The 15,926-nt window shown below is 36.7% G+C and overlaps 1 protein-coding gene and 1 long non-coding RNA gene across 8 annotated transcripts in view; one reads left to right on the top strand and one right to left on the bottom strand.

Annotated features, from left to right (window-relative positions):
• Nucleotides 1-15,926, top strand: part of LOC306651493 — a 543,249-nt gene that overhangs the window by 275,597 nt on the left and 251,726 nt on the right. The gene's annotated exons all lie outside the window — the stretch shown is intronic.
• ARHGEF9 (Cdc42 guanine nucleotide exchange factor 9) overlaps nt 1-15,926 on the bottom strand; it is a 267,373-nt gene that overhangs the window by 51,661 nt on the left and 199,786 nt on the right. For all 7 annotated transcript variants that reach the window (XM_079124084.1, XM_079124086.1, XM_079124089.1 and 4 more), the window contains one exon: nt 5,076-5,308. In XM_079124084.1, coding sequence (XP_078980210.1) covers nt 5,076-5,308 — 233 coding nt within the window. The remainder of the gene's footprint in view (nt 1-5,075; nt 5,309-15,926) is intronic.

Here is a 15,926-nt window from a genome sequence, read left to right as displayed (position 1 = left end):
CACCCAGAATAGCTAAAGCAATCCTTTGCAGGAAAAATGAAGCAGGGGGTATCGCAATACCCGAACTTCAACTTTATTACAAAGCAATAGTAACAAAGACGGCATGGTACTGGTACCAAAATAGACAGGTAGATCAATGGTACAGAATAGAGGACACGGACACAAACCCAAATAAATACAACTTTCTAATACTAGACAAAGGCGCCAAAAATATGCAATGGAGAAAAGATAGCCTCTTCAACAAATGGTGCTGGGAGAATTGGAAATCCATATGCAACAGAATGAAACTAAACCCATATCTCTCACCCTGCACAAAACTCAACTCAAAATGGATTAAGGATCTTGGAATCAGACCAGAGACTCTGCAGATTATAGAAGAAAAAGTAGGTCCCGATCTTCAACATGTCGGCCTAGGACCAGACTTCCTCAACAGGACTCCCATAGCACAAGAAATAAAAGCAAGAATCAATAACTGGGATAGATTCAAACTAAAAAGCTTTCTCTCAGCAAAGGAAACTATCAGTAATGTGAAGAAAGAGCCTACAGAGTGGGAGAATATCTTTGCCAATCATACTTCAGATAGAGCACTAATCTCCAGAATCTATAAAGAACTCAAAAAACTCTACACCAACAATACAAATAATCCAATCGACAAATGGGCTAAGGAAATGAACAGACACTTCACAGAAGAAGATGTACAAGCAATCAATAAACATATGAAAAAATGTTCAACATCTCTAGTAATAAGATAAATGCAAATCAAAACCACCCTAAGATTCCATCTCTCCCCAATTAGAATGGCGATTATCAAGAATACGAGCAACAACAGGTGTTGGCGAGGATGTGGGGAGAAAGGTACACTCATACATTGCTGGTGGGGCTGCAAATTAGTGCAGCCACTCTGGAAAGCAGTGTGGAGATTCCTTAGAAAACTTGGAATGGACCCTCCATTTGACCCAGCTATCCCACTCCTTGGCCTATACCCAAAGGACTTAAAATCAGCATACTACAGAGATACAGCCACATCAATGTTCATAGCTGCTCAATTCACAATAGCCAGACTATGGAACCAACCTAGATGCCCTTCAATTGATGAGTGGATAAAGAAACTGTGGTATATATACACAATGGAATATTACTCAGCCATAAAGAATGACAAAATTATGGCATTTGCAGGCAAATGGATGAAGTTGGAGAATATCATGCTAAGTGAGATAAGCCAATCTCAAAAAGCCAAAGGACGAATGATATCGCTAATAAGTGGAGGATGACACATAATGGGGGGAAGGGAAGGGTTAATGTTAGGGTTAGAGTTAGGGTTAGGGAGGGGGGCAAGTATGGAGGAAGAAAGTACTGTATAGAGGGTAAAGAGGGGTGGGAGGGGTGGGGGGAAGGGAAAAAATAACAGAATGAATCAAACAACATTACTCTATGTAAATTTATGATTACACAAATGGTATGCCTTTACGCCATGTACAAACAGAGAAACAACATGTATCCCATTTGTTTACAATAAAAAAAAAAACAAAAAACTAAAGGACGAATGATCTTGCTGATAAGCGGATGAGGACATATAAGGGGGGGTAGGAGGGGAGGGTTTAGCATTAGGGTTAGGGTTAGGTTTAGGGTTAGGGATAAGGAGGGTGGTAAGAATGGAGGAAGGAAGGACTGTATAGAGGGAAAAGAGGGGTGGGAGGAGTGGGGGGGAAGGGAAAAAATAACAGAATAAATCAAACAACATTGCCCTATGTAAATTTATGATTTTTAATTAAAATAAATAAATAAAAAAAATAAAACTCAAAAAAAAAATGTGAATGAATGGCTGAAGTTCTACTCCTATGGAGGATCATGAGGACAAGGCCCATACCCTAGGGGTAGGATAACTGAAAGCTGGAAAGGGCTTGAGTCACTGATGACCATGAAGCCACTATGCCAGCAATGAACCTCCTACTGTATGGCTTCTTTCACATGAAATAGAGTCCCTCTCTATTTTTACCCCACTATTTTTGTGTCATATATGATACAACCAAACAAGGTCTAAGAAGGGAGCTTTACAGAAGGCATAGTTCAGACAAACTAATCATCTCTTACACTATATTGAGGGAGTCTCTGCCCAAAGTCACTGTAGAAAATGTCCCCACTTTTCTTACTGCACACCATTTTTAAGAATACAAAATTTGAAGCCAGAGTCTATAAGATCAAACTCCACTTTTTTCATTGATTAGTGGTGTGGCATTCGGCCAGTCGCACTCACTTCCCCCTTGATTCAATTTTCCTTTATATAAAATGGAGAGAATTATAGTAGAATGTATTGAGGGGGTTAATAAATTAAATACAATCATCCATGTAAACTGTTTTACTCTTGGCACATAAAAAGTGTTATCAGTTGTTGTTATTACAAATCAAACATTTCTGTAGTAGAGAAATCCCATGAGATGCCCTCCCCTAAACTCAGAATTTTAACGCTTGACTCAGCTTCCTGGGACTTTGGATAATCCATGTATCAAGGTTTGCATTCTGCCAAGTTTCCTCTGTTTGTCTGATCTGATTTCCAATTGAATGACTCTTGTGAAAGGCAGAATGAAAATGAGATGTCAGCCATTTGATGGTACAATAAACCAAGAAGGCAAGAGGATGTGTTACAGTTCAGTCTTAACACCTTTCCTTAGAAAAATCTGAAAATACCTTGTGGTCATTATCCTGTTCACTTTCACAGCACCAATTAGAAAATAGAAGGGAAAAAATGAAAGTGAACAACTACTGCCTTTTTCTTTCTGAATACACTGAAGAATGTGTAGTGGAACAAACATGGGCACAGGGAAGGGAGTTCTAACCACCAGGACAAATGTTAAATATCTTATCATCTTAGCTGGTATCCAAGACTAATTTGTGCCTTATGTACCTTCCAGGACCATGGACCTCACACAGACTATCATCTCCATTTGCAGGTTACACCTCCTAACCAGTTTATTGTGTTTTGAGAAACGTGTTAGAAAAATTGACTGAATTCTGAACTTTAATAAATATTAGATACTACCTTTTTTTTTAGTTGCTGTCACTGATGACTCTTCTTGAACTTGTGACATGCTGTCTAGAAGCTATATCTTTCTCAACCTGTCCCTGAGCAGCTATCTTGCCATCTCCCACCAAACTCTAAAAGATCTTGGGGTTCCTCTGGCCTAAGAAATTTAATGTAACTTTGGATTGTGCTGAAAAACTAACTGCCTTTATGGAACTCTTAAGATTAATTATGCAACATATAGTTTACCTAGTGAATATTATTATTCCACCAGTAAGATTTTTAGAGCTCCTGACAATTTCCACTTAACAGATACTCAGGATATAGGGCAAGTGAATACCTATCATAGAAAAACATATGAGAATCACTCTTTGATGACTCACAAATCTTCCTGTGCACAAAATTTACCTAGATAACTCTTTTAAAAGTTAGGTGTTGGGACTATTACTTATGCTTTATATTCTTGTCTCAATATAGACTTGTACTCTGTCATTTTCCCTTTTTGGGTCTCAGCCTTTCTGGCTATATCTGACTAGAGGGATAGCTTTTCTAATTTATGTAGCATATGTATTTTGTATTTTTAAATTAATTTTGAAATATCTTTATTTTAGAAGGAGGTTCTTCAATGTCCTTATTGCCCTCAAGAAAATATCTCAGCTGGGAATGTAGTTCACTGGTAGTGTACTTGCCTGGCTTGGATGGATACATGGGTTCAATCCCTAGCATCATCCCCTCAAATGCAAACAGATCCTTAGAAAGCTTGGAACTCAGTTCTGGTGATGGGCTGAACTAATTCAAGTGTGACCTACTCATCTCCAGATTTTGGATCTAAGAAGCAGCTAAACCACTGCCTCAGGAATAAGAGAGTAGAGTTGTACTTTGTAAAGTCCTGTTTTGCTTGCCTCCCTCGCAACAAATAGTTCACGGAAGGTCAATCAATCACTGACCCTGTTACTCATACAAGAAGGAAGTCAAGTGCTATTGTATTTGGGTTAAAATATGAAATTTGCCTAGGGGTCCAGAACCACAGAAGCATATTACTTATACTTTGCTAAAGAAGCAACATCAACTCAAAAATGAACTTGGGGATTGACCTAGATTAAACCAAACCAACTGGTCCACACCCATGGTCTTATGCCTCAGATTTGGAAATCAGCCTTAAATGAACCAGACAATGGAACCAAATGAAAGTATGAAGTGGGCCTAATAAGAGTCAGGCTGAAAGCTAAGGGAAATTGGGCAAAGCCCTTCTTTCTTCTCAGAGTGCTTAATCCAAGGAATAAAGCTAAGAGTTTAACAACAAGTCTAAGATCAGGAATTCAACGCTAATTAAAAGAAAGTTAGACATAAGCTGGGGGTCAAAGTCTGAGGTAAGACATGTGAAGGAGTGGAAATGGTTCACTAAAGGTCACACCTATTGTTGGAGGATTACCTGCAGCATGCAACTTACTGGTAGGAGGTGAGTGGTATCATTTACAATATTGGTGCTTGTTCATTTTGTTTAATACTTCAAAAAAATGAAAAAAAGCATTTCAGGGCAAGTCTCAAATCTATTTTCCAATAGCCATACTCTGGCTTTACAGAAGATATGCAACTGGGGTAGGGCTGAGTAGGGTGAAAAAACTAAAGAAGACCACAAAAGTAACCTTGCAGAAGTTTAGCATCAGTACAAGTTGTCCAGACTATTACCAGGACATTTGGGTCCTTCAACCAGAGTGGATTATATAGTTGAACACTTATTGCATCAGGTTTGATTCATGAGGTCAAGCTCAGGATTAAGTAAAGGGCTTAAATCCCTGCTTCCTGAAGGTAGGGTATACACTGTACAATAATAATAGTGCATGAAGATTTTGTGTGTGAACCAATTTACAGCCTCACAAGCAACTCTCAAAAGCATCCCCTCAATTTACATACAGCAGCCTTGTGAGGTAGACAAGCATGTACCATCCTGTTTTGCACATAAGCTAACAAGTTCAGAAAAGGCAAAAATGATATACATTTTCAATAAGCACCAACATGTAAAAGAATTTCACTCATTTCTCCCTCAATTTCTTACCTGTGGTCTTGAGCAGTATACTTGAGGAGCTCAGCCAACTGTAAGGGATATTTGCAGATCTTTTGCACTGGAGTCAAAAGGAAACCATCAATAGCAATGTCAATCATCTGCTGTAAGAGGCGGCAGGCCTCAAAGAAGTGCTGGTAGCGGCTATCCTTCATCAGCTTGGAAAGCTCCATGCAGGCGTCCAGGTGGTTGTTGCAATATTCAGAGTATATCCAGAATCCATCTTGCTATTGACAGAAGAAACAAAATGAAAGAGAAAGGCTACTCAAGATTCCAAAGGAAGTCTTGAAATAATAGAAAGGAAGACTATGTTTTTATGCAGGAATATTAGAATAATGCCAATTATGCTTAAATTGATTCATAATTTAATACACATTTCAAGAGAAATTATTTAGCAACTAGAGAAACTAACTGTATAGTTGAATATAGAAAATATAAAGTAGAAAAATGAAAGGAAATGAGAGGAGGCTGATCCTAACAATAATTAAACAGAGCATGGCAAGTAAAATTCCAGTACTTGGTGATAAAAGGAGTCATAGATTCTACTTTTTTCAATGAAAAACTAAGTTGTTATAAGACACCCTGCCACTGAGAGCAGCTAGAAAAGCTGAAAATTATAATAAAATCTCTCTGAAGAAATCATCATCTAGAGCTTCAAATTACCTTCATAAAATATTCCTTTAGAACCATATCTGGACGTATTGGGAGATAAGGAAGCCATAAGTGTAAGATGAGTGCTGAGGGAAAAATTGTATGTGTACCTATGGGAGTATACATGCATATAGAGAAAGAGAACAGTTGAGAAATAAGGAGAACAAACGGGTGAAGCAAAACAAAAAGGTGAAATGTTAACAATAGTGAACTTGGGTAAATGGTATATGGATATCCTTTGTATTATTCTTATTTTCCAACATTTCTCTAAAATTTACATTATTTCATAGTAAAGTCTAAAAAAAACCTTATAGTTTTTCTTATATGTTGCTAATACTAAATTAAAAAATCACCTGATACATGAGAATATAAAACATGAATAAAAATATCGAAAGAAAAAAGGAAATAGAGACCAATAGACAAAAATAATCAAGAAGAATTTAATACACACAAACTTTTAAAAACAAGAAAAATAATATGCAAAAGAATAAAACACGATAAATATGAGGACTTTGTCCCCTCCAAAAAGTTAACATCATTCTCAAGGATGAAATACTGAATATTTTCCCCTAAGTTCAGGAACAAAGCAAAGATGCCTGTTACTATTTCTACTTAACACTGTACTAAATGTCATGACCAATGTAACAACAACAAAAAAAAAAGCATAGAGATTGAAAAAAAGAAATAAAACTGTCTTTATTTAGAGATGACATAATTGTGTATGTATAAAATCATAAGAAATCTACAAAAAAATTGGTGATTTTGAAACTGACTGAAATTGAGGGCAACTTCTTCATGCTGAGAGTAACGGCTGCGGGCTGCCCATCTCTGGCCTGAGGGATACCAAGGAAGATGAGATTGGATATTTCCCCTTGCCCTGTCCTGTCTAGCATAGGCTAACTCAATCTACATATGTATATTTCCTGCCTACTTTGCAACCTCCTCTCTTTTAAAAGCTTTCCTCTCACCAGTCTCCCAAGGATGGAAATTTCAGTACAAAAAGGTTCTTATATCTTCTGTCAAAGCCAATTTGAATAAAACCTATTTGCCTATCAACTTGACTCCAAATATTGGTAGAACAAAAAGCAGTATAGCCTAACCAATGTACACAAATCATCTGTTTTTCTATATGGCAACAAATTCTATGAAGTCGAATTTTTTAAAAAATACCATGTACTATAGTATCAAAAAGCATTTTAAAGCATTTTAAACACTTAAAAATCAAATTTTCAGTAGAGGACATCAGGAAGATGGCACAGTAGGATATGCCAAACTTTAAAATTGGCAGCTATCCATTCACGAACAAAAATAACTCAGAAAGAGATTAGGAGTTCACTTAAGAAATCACCAAAATATAGTGGGGAAAAAAACCCTAATAATAACCACATGAAAAGGGTAGGAAGAAGAGTTTCATTTTTCCTGCCTCAATCCCATCCCCCAAATTCTGCTCAGCACAGGCACTCCTTTTGTTCATATGCCCCCTTGTGGGGAAAAGGAAAGCAGCACATACAACCAGTTTGCTCAACTTTTTGGAACACTGCAGAATGATCAACTTCAGTTTCACATCACCCAGGTCTCTAGAGGACTGGGATGGCTGAAATGTCTGGGGAGAGTAAGAAATGAGGAACAGGGATAGGATCTATCAGTATCAGTCACATACTGGAAATCACTGTGACTCCCCAGTGAACTGTTTGGCAAAAGAATACAACATCTCTCTGCTGAGGACTACAATACCCCTCATGACTGGTGTATACCACCTTCAATTTTCACTAAGTACCACCCCACTCAATATTCAAGGTCACAATAAGTTTGTTCTGCAGAGGACCCAGCAGTTATCAATGCTGAGAAAACTAACTACAAACACGGTAGCAACAACAGACCCACTGTAATCTGTCACTGAGGATGCCAAAGGTTTTGTTTGTTTTTGATTTTGTATTGTGTTATTTCTTTTTGTGTGTGGCAGGGATTAACCCCAGGGGTGCTTAATCACTAAGCCACATCCCAGTCCTTTAGTTTTTAATTTTGAGGCAGGGTCTTGTTATGTTGCTGAGGGCCTCACAAAGTTGCTGAGGCTGGCCTCCAACTTGTGATTCTTGTTTCACCCTCCCATGTTGTTGGGTTGTGATGGGTGTGATTTATTTTTGCCTTCACAATCTCCACTTACATAAGTCATGCTACCTCTCTCCCTGCTCTCTGAAGCCACCTGGTGCTATCAAATTCCTGCTGCTATAGGTGACCCAGTCCTACAGACTTCATAAATTCCAGGTCCCTGATCTACAAGCTCTTTCACTCCCCTGGGTCTGGAGTTGCTTGAGCTTGCTCCTATATATTCACCCTGGCCCAGATACCCAGATTTCTCTAAGTACCTAAGCCACCACTCCTTTTCCCTATATCCATCACAGCTCCTGCTTCTTTGGGAGCTCTCACTCAGTGACCCAGAGCAACTACCATGCATGTGTTCACAACAGTTCCAGGGTCTCCCACCACAGACTCCATCCTCACTACCATGTACAACCAAGGCTGACTCTTACAGTCAGCTGCCAACCCTGGCCACCACAGTTATGCATACATAAGCAGTTAGACTTGCAGCCCAGTGACTGCCCTCATCACCATGCTTATAAACCCATAGCTGGTCCCACCAATTGTGGACACATGGACAACTCCAGCTCAGATGTGTAGCTAGCTGTCTATATATAAACAGATGATTTCAACCCTGTCATTAGCCTAAAGAGGGCTCTGAAACTGAGGAAGATTCATGGCCCATCAAGCTTGTGCCCATTGTCACTGGCCCCAGGCCTTGTCACCCTGTATAAGCCCATAGCTGATCTCTGCCTAACATGTATGTGCATAGGTGTACACATTGCTAGCTCTGATGTTCATCCAATCATTGAACATATAGGTATATGAGGACTTCAAAAACTTTCACAGCACTGTGGACTTTCCATAGTTCTTGCAGTTGCCAATGTGACAGATCTCAGCTATCTAAGCCAAAAAGATGTCTTCCTTCCCAGATATGGAATCACTGCATGCTCCTATAAAAAAATACTTTATGACACAACACCTGGTGCCACAGTGCACCCCAGCATGCATCGCCCCAGTATCCACAACAGAGGAAGGTCTTTCTTTACCTACACCAGTCCATAAAATCTAGAGGAGATGAACATTTCTTAAAATTTGCAGTCAATTTCACAAGATTACAAAGATCTGGAAGAATTATGGAAACACAATACCACCAAAGAAACATAATGGGCTTTTAGTAACTGACCTCAAAGAATTAGAAGTCTTAAAAAAGAAAGTAAGTTTTTTGAGTTCTTGATAAATCCTGGAGATTAGTACTCTATCTGAAGTATGTGAGGTAAAGATTTTTTTCCCACTCTGTAGGCTCTCTCTTCACTTTATTGATTGTTTCCTTTGCTGAGAAAAAACTTAGTTTGAATCTATCCCAGTTATTGATTCTTGATTTTAATTCTTGAACCTTAGGAGTCTTTTTAAGGAAGTCTTATCTTAAGTCAACATGATGAAGATTTGGGCCCACTTTTTCTTCTATTTGGTGCAGGATCTCTGGTCTAATTCCTCGGTCCTTAATCCATTTTGAGTTCAGTTTTGTGCAGGGTGAGAGATATGGTTTGAATTTCATTTTGCTGCATATGGATTTCTAGTTTTCCCAGCACCATGAAGAGGTTATCTTTTCTCTATTCTATGTTTTTGGCACCTTTGTCTAGTATGAGATAATTGTATTTATGTGGGTTTGTCTCTGTGTCTTCTATTCTGTACCATTGGTCTACCTGTCTATTTTGGTGCCAATACCATGCCATTTTTACCAAAAATACAAATAACCCAATCACTAAATGGGCTAAGGAACTGTACAGACACTTCACAGAAGATATAAAATTGGTCAACAAATACATGAAACAATGTTTAACATCTCTAGTAATTAGTGAAATGCAAATCAAAAATAAGATTTCATCTCACTCCAATTGGAATGGCAAATATCAAGAATATAAGCCACAATAAGTGTTGATGAGGATGTGGGGGAAAGGTACACTCATACATTGCTGATGGGAATGCAAATTGGTGCAACCACTCTGGAAAGCAGTATGGAGATCACTCAGAAAACCTGGCATGGAACCACCATTTGACCCAGCTATACCACTCCTAGGCCTATACCCAAAGGACTTAAAATCAGCATACTACAGTGATACAGCCACATCAATGTTTATAGCAGCTCAATTCACAATAGCTAAATTGTGGAACCAACCTAGATGTCCTTCAATAGATGAATGGATAAATAAACTGTGGTATATATACACAATGGAATATTACTCAGTCTTAAAGTAGAATAAAATTATGGCATTTGTAGGTAAATGGATGGAGTTGGAGAATATCATGCTAAGTGGGATAAATCAATCCCCAAAACCCAAAGGACAAATATTCTCTCTGATGAGTAGATAATGATACATAACGGGGGCAGGTAGAGAAGACTGGAGGAACTTTGGATTGGGCGGGGGGCAGGGGGGTGGGAAAGACAGTGGAATGAGATGGACATCATTACAAATGGTGTGAATCTACATCATGTACAACCAGAGAAATAAAAAGTTGTACTCCATTTGTGTACAAGGAATGGAAATACATTCTGCTGCCATGTATAACTAAATAGAACAAATTTTTAAAATGTTAAAAGGAAATAATAAGAATAAAAGATAAAAATAAATGAACTCAATGACAGATCATTTGAAATCACCCAAAGCAGAAAAATAAATATGAAAGAAAGGAGAGGTGGAAAAAGCGTACAGGATACCTGTAACATTTAGAAGGCAAACATTTGCAGAATTTAGGCATCTCAAAAGGAGAAGACATAGAAATAAAGGTTATATAAATAAATAATGTCTGAAATTTTCACAAACCTAGGGGAAAATATAAACATTTAGGTGCAGGAAGTTTGGAGGTCTCCAGTCAAATTCAAGTCAAAGAAAATTTCACCAAGACAAATTATAAATAAACTGCCAAAAATCAAAGGTAAAGAATTCCAAAAGCACCAAAAGAAAAGCATATCACTTAGATTCAAGTCTTGAGGAAGCTATCACTATATTTCTGGAAAATTCTTAAATACATGGTCCTATGATTTTGATGTTTCCTCCAAAATTCACATTGAAATTTAACTGCAAATGTTGCTGTTTTAAGAGGTGATTGTGTCATGAGGGCTTCACCCTCAAGAACAGATTAATGTTGTTTTAGCAAGACTGAAGTGGACTCCTGATTAGAGAATGATTTGGGCTAAATTTTTCTCTCTGCCTTACACATGCTGTTCCAGAAGTTCTAAGCAGAAAAAGTTGGAGGTGTCCATGTGATATTAAGCCTGCAGATTGGCCAAATTCAAGCGCTATAAGGACATAGTTTTCCCCACCAAGTTCAAAGGATATTGTGCACTGCTTGGGGCCCAGGCAGATACTTGTCATGTGGGCAGTACCAAAGAAGACTACTTGCACTAGGGCAATTGCCTCATGAAGTCATGGAAGTGGGATTATCCCCAGACCCCAGGACTATAGTGCCAGATTTGAAGAAATGCAGGCATGAGATTCCATCCTGACTTAGCCAAAGCATTGGCTAATCCCAGTAAAGCCATAGTGGTGGGGCTCTCTGATTCTTTGGAGGCACAACTTTTCAGTGTGTCCTGGAGGCAGCACATGAATTAGAAGGCTATTCTGGAGTCTTAAGACTTAATATTGTTAGCCCTGTTCATTTTTTGATTCATTTGGGATGTTATCTTTATCTTGTTTCCAATTTCTGCCTTTTCAAATGGGAATGTCTATCCTATGCCTGATCCACTATTTTGGAACTAAATGACTTGTTTTGATTTTACTGGCTCATAGCTGGAAATGAATTTGCCTCAGAATGAATTGTGTGCCTTGAATATCAGTCATATCTGAATTAGATGATACTCTGGACTTTGGAATTTAGATTTGATGCTGGGATGTATTAACGTTTCGAATTTATTGAAAAGGAAGAAATGTATTTTGTATATGAGGACACAAGTTTTGGAAGCAAAATGCTATGATTTGATTGTACAGCCCAATCCCATGAAGTTTGTCACTGTAAGAGTATTAAGAGGTAGGACTTTTAATAATTGATTAGGTCATAAGGGGGTTCTACCATAATTAACTTATCAATGATATTATAGCAGGAGTGTGTTAGTTGTTTTGGGAGTGGGCTCCTAATAAAAGGATGAATTTTGTTCCATTTTTATTTTCCATTTATTCACTCTTCCTTCCATCAGTTTATGATGTAGCAAGAAGGCCCTCACCAGAGGTCAATACCGTGCTTGTGGACTTCCTAGTCAACAGAACTGTAATATATAAATGCATTGATTTTTATAAATTACCCTGTCTGTGGTATTCTGCCACTGTAATATAAAATGGACTATCACATGAAAATTAAATAGTATGCTATTGAATAACCCTGAATCAAAGAAAAATAGGAAAATTTAAAAATACCTTGAGAAAAATGAAAATGGAAGCTCAATATGGAACAAAAGGAGTATTAAGGGCTGGGATGTAGCTCAGAAGCAGAACACTTGCCTATTATATGTGAGTCCCCATATTCAATCCCTAGCACCAAACACACACACACACACACACACACACACACACACACACACACACACACACAAAGGTAGTTCTAAAATGTAAGTTTAAAGCAATGCATTCCTATATTAAATAGAAAAAAATCTGTAAAGGAAACAACCTAATGTTATATATCAAGGAACTAATAACTGAACAAACTAAAACCAAAGTTAGTAGCAAGAAGGAAATAATAAAGATTAGAGCAGAGATAATCAAAGAATAGAAAAACTCTAGAAAAATCAACAAAAATAGAATTTAATTGTGGGGGGAAAACTGAAAAGCCTTTAGCTAAACTAACTAAAGAAAAAAGAAGACAGAAATAAAATCAGAAATGAAAGTGTAGGTATTACAAAAATACTCAAAAATGAAAAAGATCAGAAGGGACTACTGTGAACAAGTATATGCCAACAGATTGGCTATCCTAGAGGAAATGGATCAATTCCTATGAATGAAGAATGTACCACAATTGACTCAAGAAGAAATAGAAATCCTTAATTGAATAATAAGAAAGACATTGAATAGTAATTAAAAATTTCCCAGTGGAGAGGAGCCCAGGGCTGGGTACAGTGTTACATGCCTGTAAACACAGTGATTTTTGAGGCTGAGGCAGGAGGATTACAATTCAGAGGCTAGCCTCAGCAACTTAGTGAGACCCTGTCTCAAAACTAAAAGGGCTGGAAGTATAGTTCAGTGGTAAAGTAGCTCTGGGTTCAACCCCCAGTACCAATAAAAAACAAGAAAGAGAGACCCAGGACCAGATGGCTTCAAGGCAGAATTCTGCTATTCATTCAATTAATTAACATCATTCCCTCTTATACTTTTCCAAGAAAATTAAAACTAAAAAGAATACTTTATCATGACCAAGTGGGATTTATCCCCAGGATCAGTTTTGTTTACCATATTCAAATTAATTCATAGGATGTATCACATTAATAAAAGGAATGATTTAAGAAATGACTATCGAAATACGTGCCAAACTAACTAAAAAAGTTCAATATAATTTTGCTATAAAATCTCTCAACAAACTGTGTATAGAAGGAACTTTCCTCAACTTAATAAGGACTGTGTATGAGAAGCCAACTGCTAACATTATAAAAGTGGAGAAAATCTGAAAACCTTTCCTCAAAGATCTGGTGTAAGGTAAGGATGCTCACCATCACTACTTCTATTCAATACGGTACTATAAATCCTACCTACAGCAATCATACAATAAATAGAAGTAAAAGGCATCCAAATTGGAAAGGAAGAATTAAAATGACCCCTACTGGTAGCTGATATGATCCCATGTGCAAAAAGCTCCAAAACCTGCACAAAAATGTATTAGTATAAACAAATTAGTAATTTGCAGAATGCAAAATCAACATAAAAAACAACTATATTTCTTTACACCTATAATGATCTATTCAAAAAAGCATTAAATAACACCTTTAATGATAGCATCAGATATATTGAAATATTTCAGAACAAATTTAATCAAGGAGATGGAAGTCACACAGAGAAAACATTAAAGAAACTGAAGAGGACACACAGAAAATGGAAAGATGCCCCATGCTCATTGATTGGAACAATAAATACTGTTAAAATGCTCATACTACCCAAAGCAATAAACAAACTCAACATAGTCCATATGAAAATTCCAGTAACATTTTTCATAGAAGTAGACACAATGGTAAAATTCATGTGGAACCACAATGAGACCCAAAAGGGCCAAAACAAACCTGAGAAGGAAAAACAAACTTGGAGACACCATATCCCTTGATTTCAAAGTATATTATAAAGCTATACAAATCAAAACAGTATGATACTGACATAAAACCAGATACTTATTAGACCAATGAAACAGAATGGAAAAAAACAGAAAAAGACTAAAGCTAAGAAAAAACTAATTTTTGACAATGGCATTAAGAAGACACAACAGAAATAACAGAATGAATCAAACAATAGTGCCCTATGTAAATTTATGATTTTTAATTAAAATAAATAAATAATTTAAAAAAAAGAAGACACAACAGGGAAAGGCTAGTGTCTTCAGTAAACGTTCAGGAAACTGGATATTCACATTCAAAAGAATGAAATTGTACCTTATCTTATATCATATACAAAAATCAACTCAAAATATAAAAGAGAACTAAATGTAAGGTAAAAACCATAAAACTGCTGGAATATAGGATAAAAGCTCCTTTACATTATTAATTATTTTTTGATATGACACCAAAAGCACAAGTAACAAAAGCAAAAACAAACAAGTGGGACTACATTAAGCTAAAAATCTTCCATACAACAAAGGAAACAATTAAAAAAATAGGTAGCCTATGTATTAGGAAAAAATATTTGCAAATATACATCTGATGGGGGAGTTCAATGTCCAAAATATATATGGAACTCACACAACTCAATAGCAAAAAATAAAAACAAAACAAAACCTGATTAAATATTGGCAATGGATTTGAATACGTATCTCAGAAGAAGGTATAAAACTGGTCAACAGAAGCCAGGTGAGGTGGTGCAACCTGTAATCCCAGTAGCTAGGGAGGTTGAGGCAGGAGGATCATGAGTACACAGCCAGCCTCAGCAACTTAGTAAGGTGCTAAGCAACAAGTGAGACCCTATCTCAAAATAAAACATAAAAAGGGCTAGGGGTGCTGCTTTGTGTTTGAATACCTCTGGGTTCAATCATCAGTACCCCCCCCCCACAAAAAAGTCAACAGGTATATGAAAAGCCTTCAACATCATTAATCATCAGGAAAAATGCCAATCAAAACCACAATGAAATATCATCTCACATTTTTTAAATGAATATTGTCTTAAAAGAAAAAAATATGTAATGTCTAGGGCACAGAAACAAATGATTCAATTATATTTCAACAAAACTAAAAGTTTTTGGTTTTCAAAGACATTGTGAAGAAAATGAAAAGCTAAGTCTTGTACAGTGGTGCATGCATGTAATCTCAGTGACTGGGGAGGCTGAGGCAGGAGAATTCAAGTTTGAAGAAAACCTGGGCAACTTAGATTCTGTCTTTAAATAAACAAAATATATACAAAGTGTTGGGGATATGACTCAGTGCTAAAATGTTTCAGGGTTCAGTTCCCCACACTGCAATTAAAACAAGAAAGAAAGAAAGAAAATGAAAGGCTATACCACAGACTCAGATAAAATCTTGCAAAAAACATATCTCTCAAAGGACTTATAAACACATAAAAATGTTCAACATCATTATCCATTAGGTGATACAAATTAAAACCAAAGTGCAATACAGTTATATATCTATTAGAAGGGCTAAGAGAAACATTACTGATAATATCATGTATTGGATAATTATTTAAAACAACTGAAACTCATATTAGTAGTAAAAATTCAAAATTATATAGTAACTTTAGAAAAGTTTGTCATTATCTTATCAAAGTTAAAGAAACACCTATCATACAACCCAAAAATTCTAACCTTAGGTAATTACCTCCACAAAAATACAGAGACATAGGTTCTCAAAAAATCTTGTACTGAAATATTCGTAGCAACTTTTTTCAAAACAGCTTAAAACTGGGAACCCAGATGTCCATTAACATGTGAATGGTT

The sequence above is a fragment of the Sciurus vulgaris genome (assembly GCF_902686455.1).
Source record: "Sciurus vulgaris genome assembly, chromosome: X".
Taxonomy (NCBI): domain Eukaryota; kingdom Metazoa; phylum Chordata; class Mammalia; order Rodentia; family Sciuridae; genus Sciurus; species Sciurus vulgaris.
Note: the sequence above shows the minus strand (reverse complement) of the source record. Positions and strands in the feature narration are given on the sequence as shown.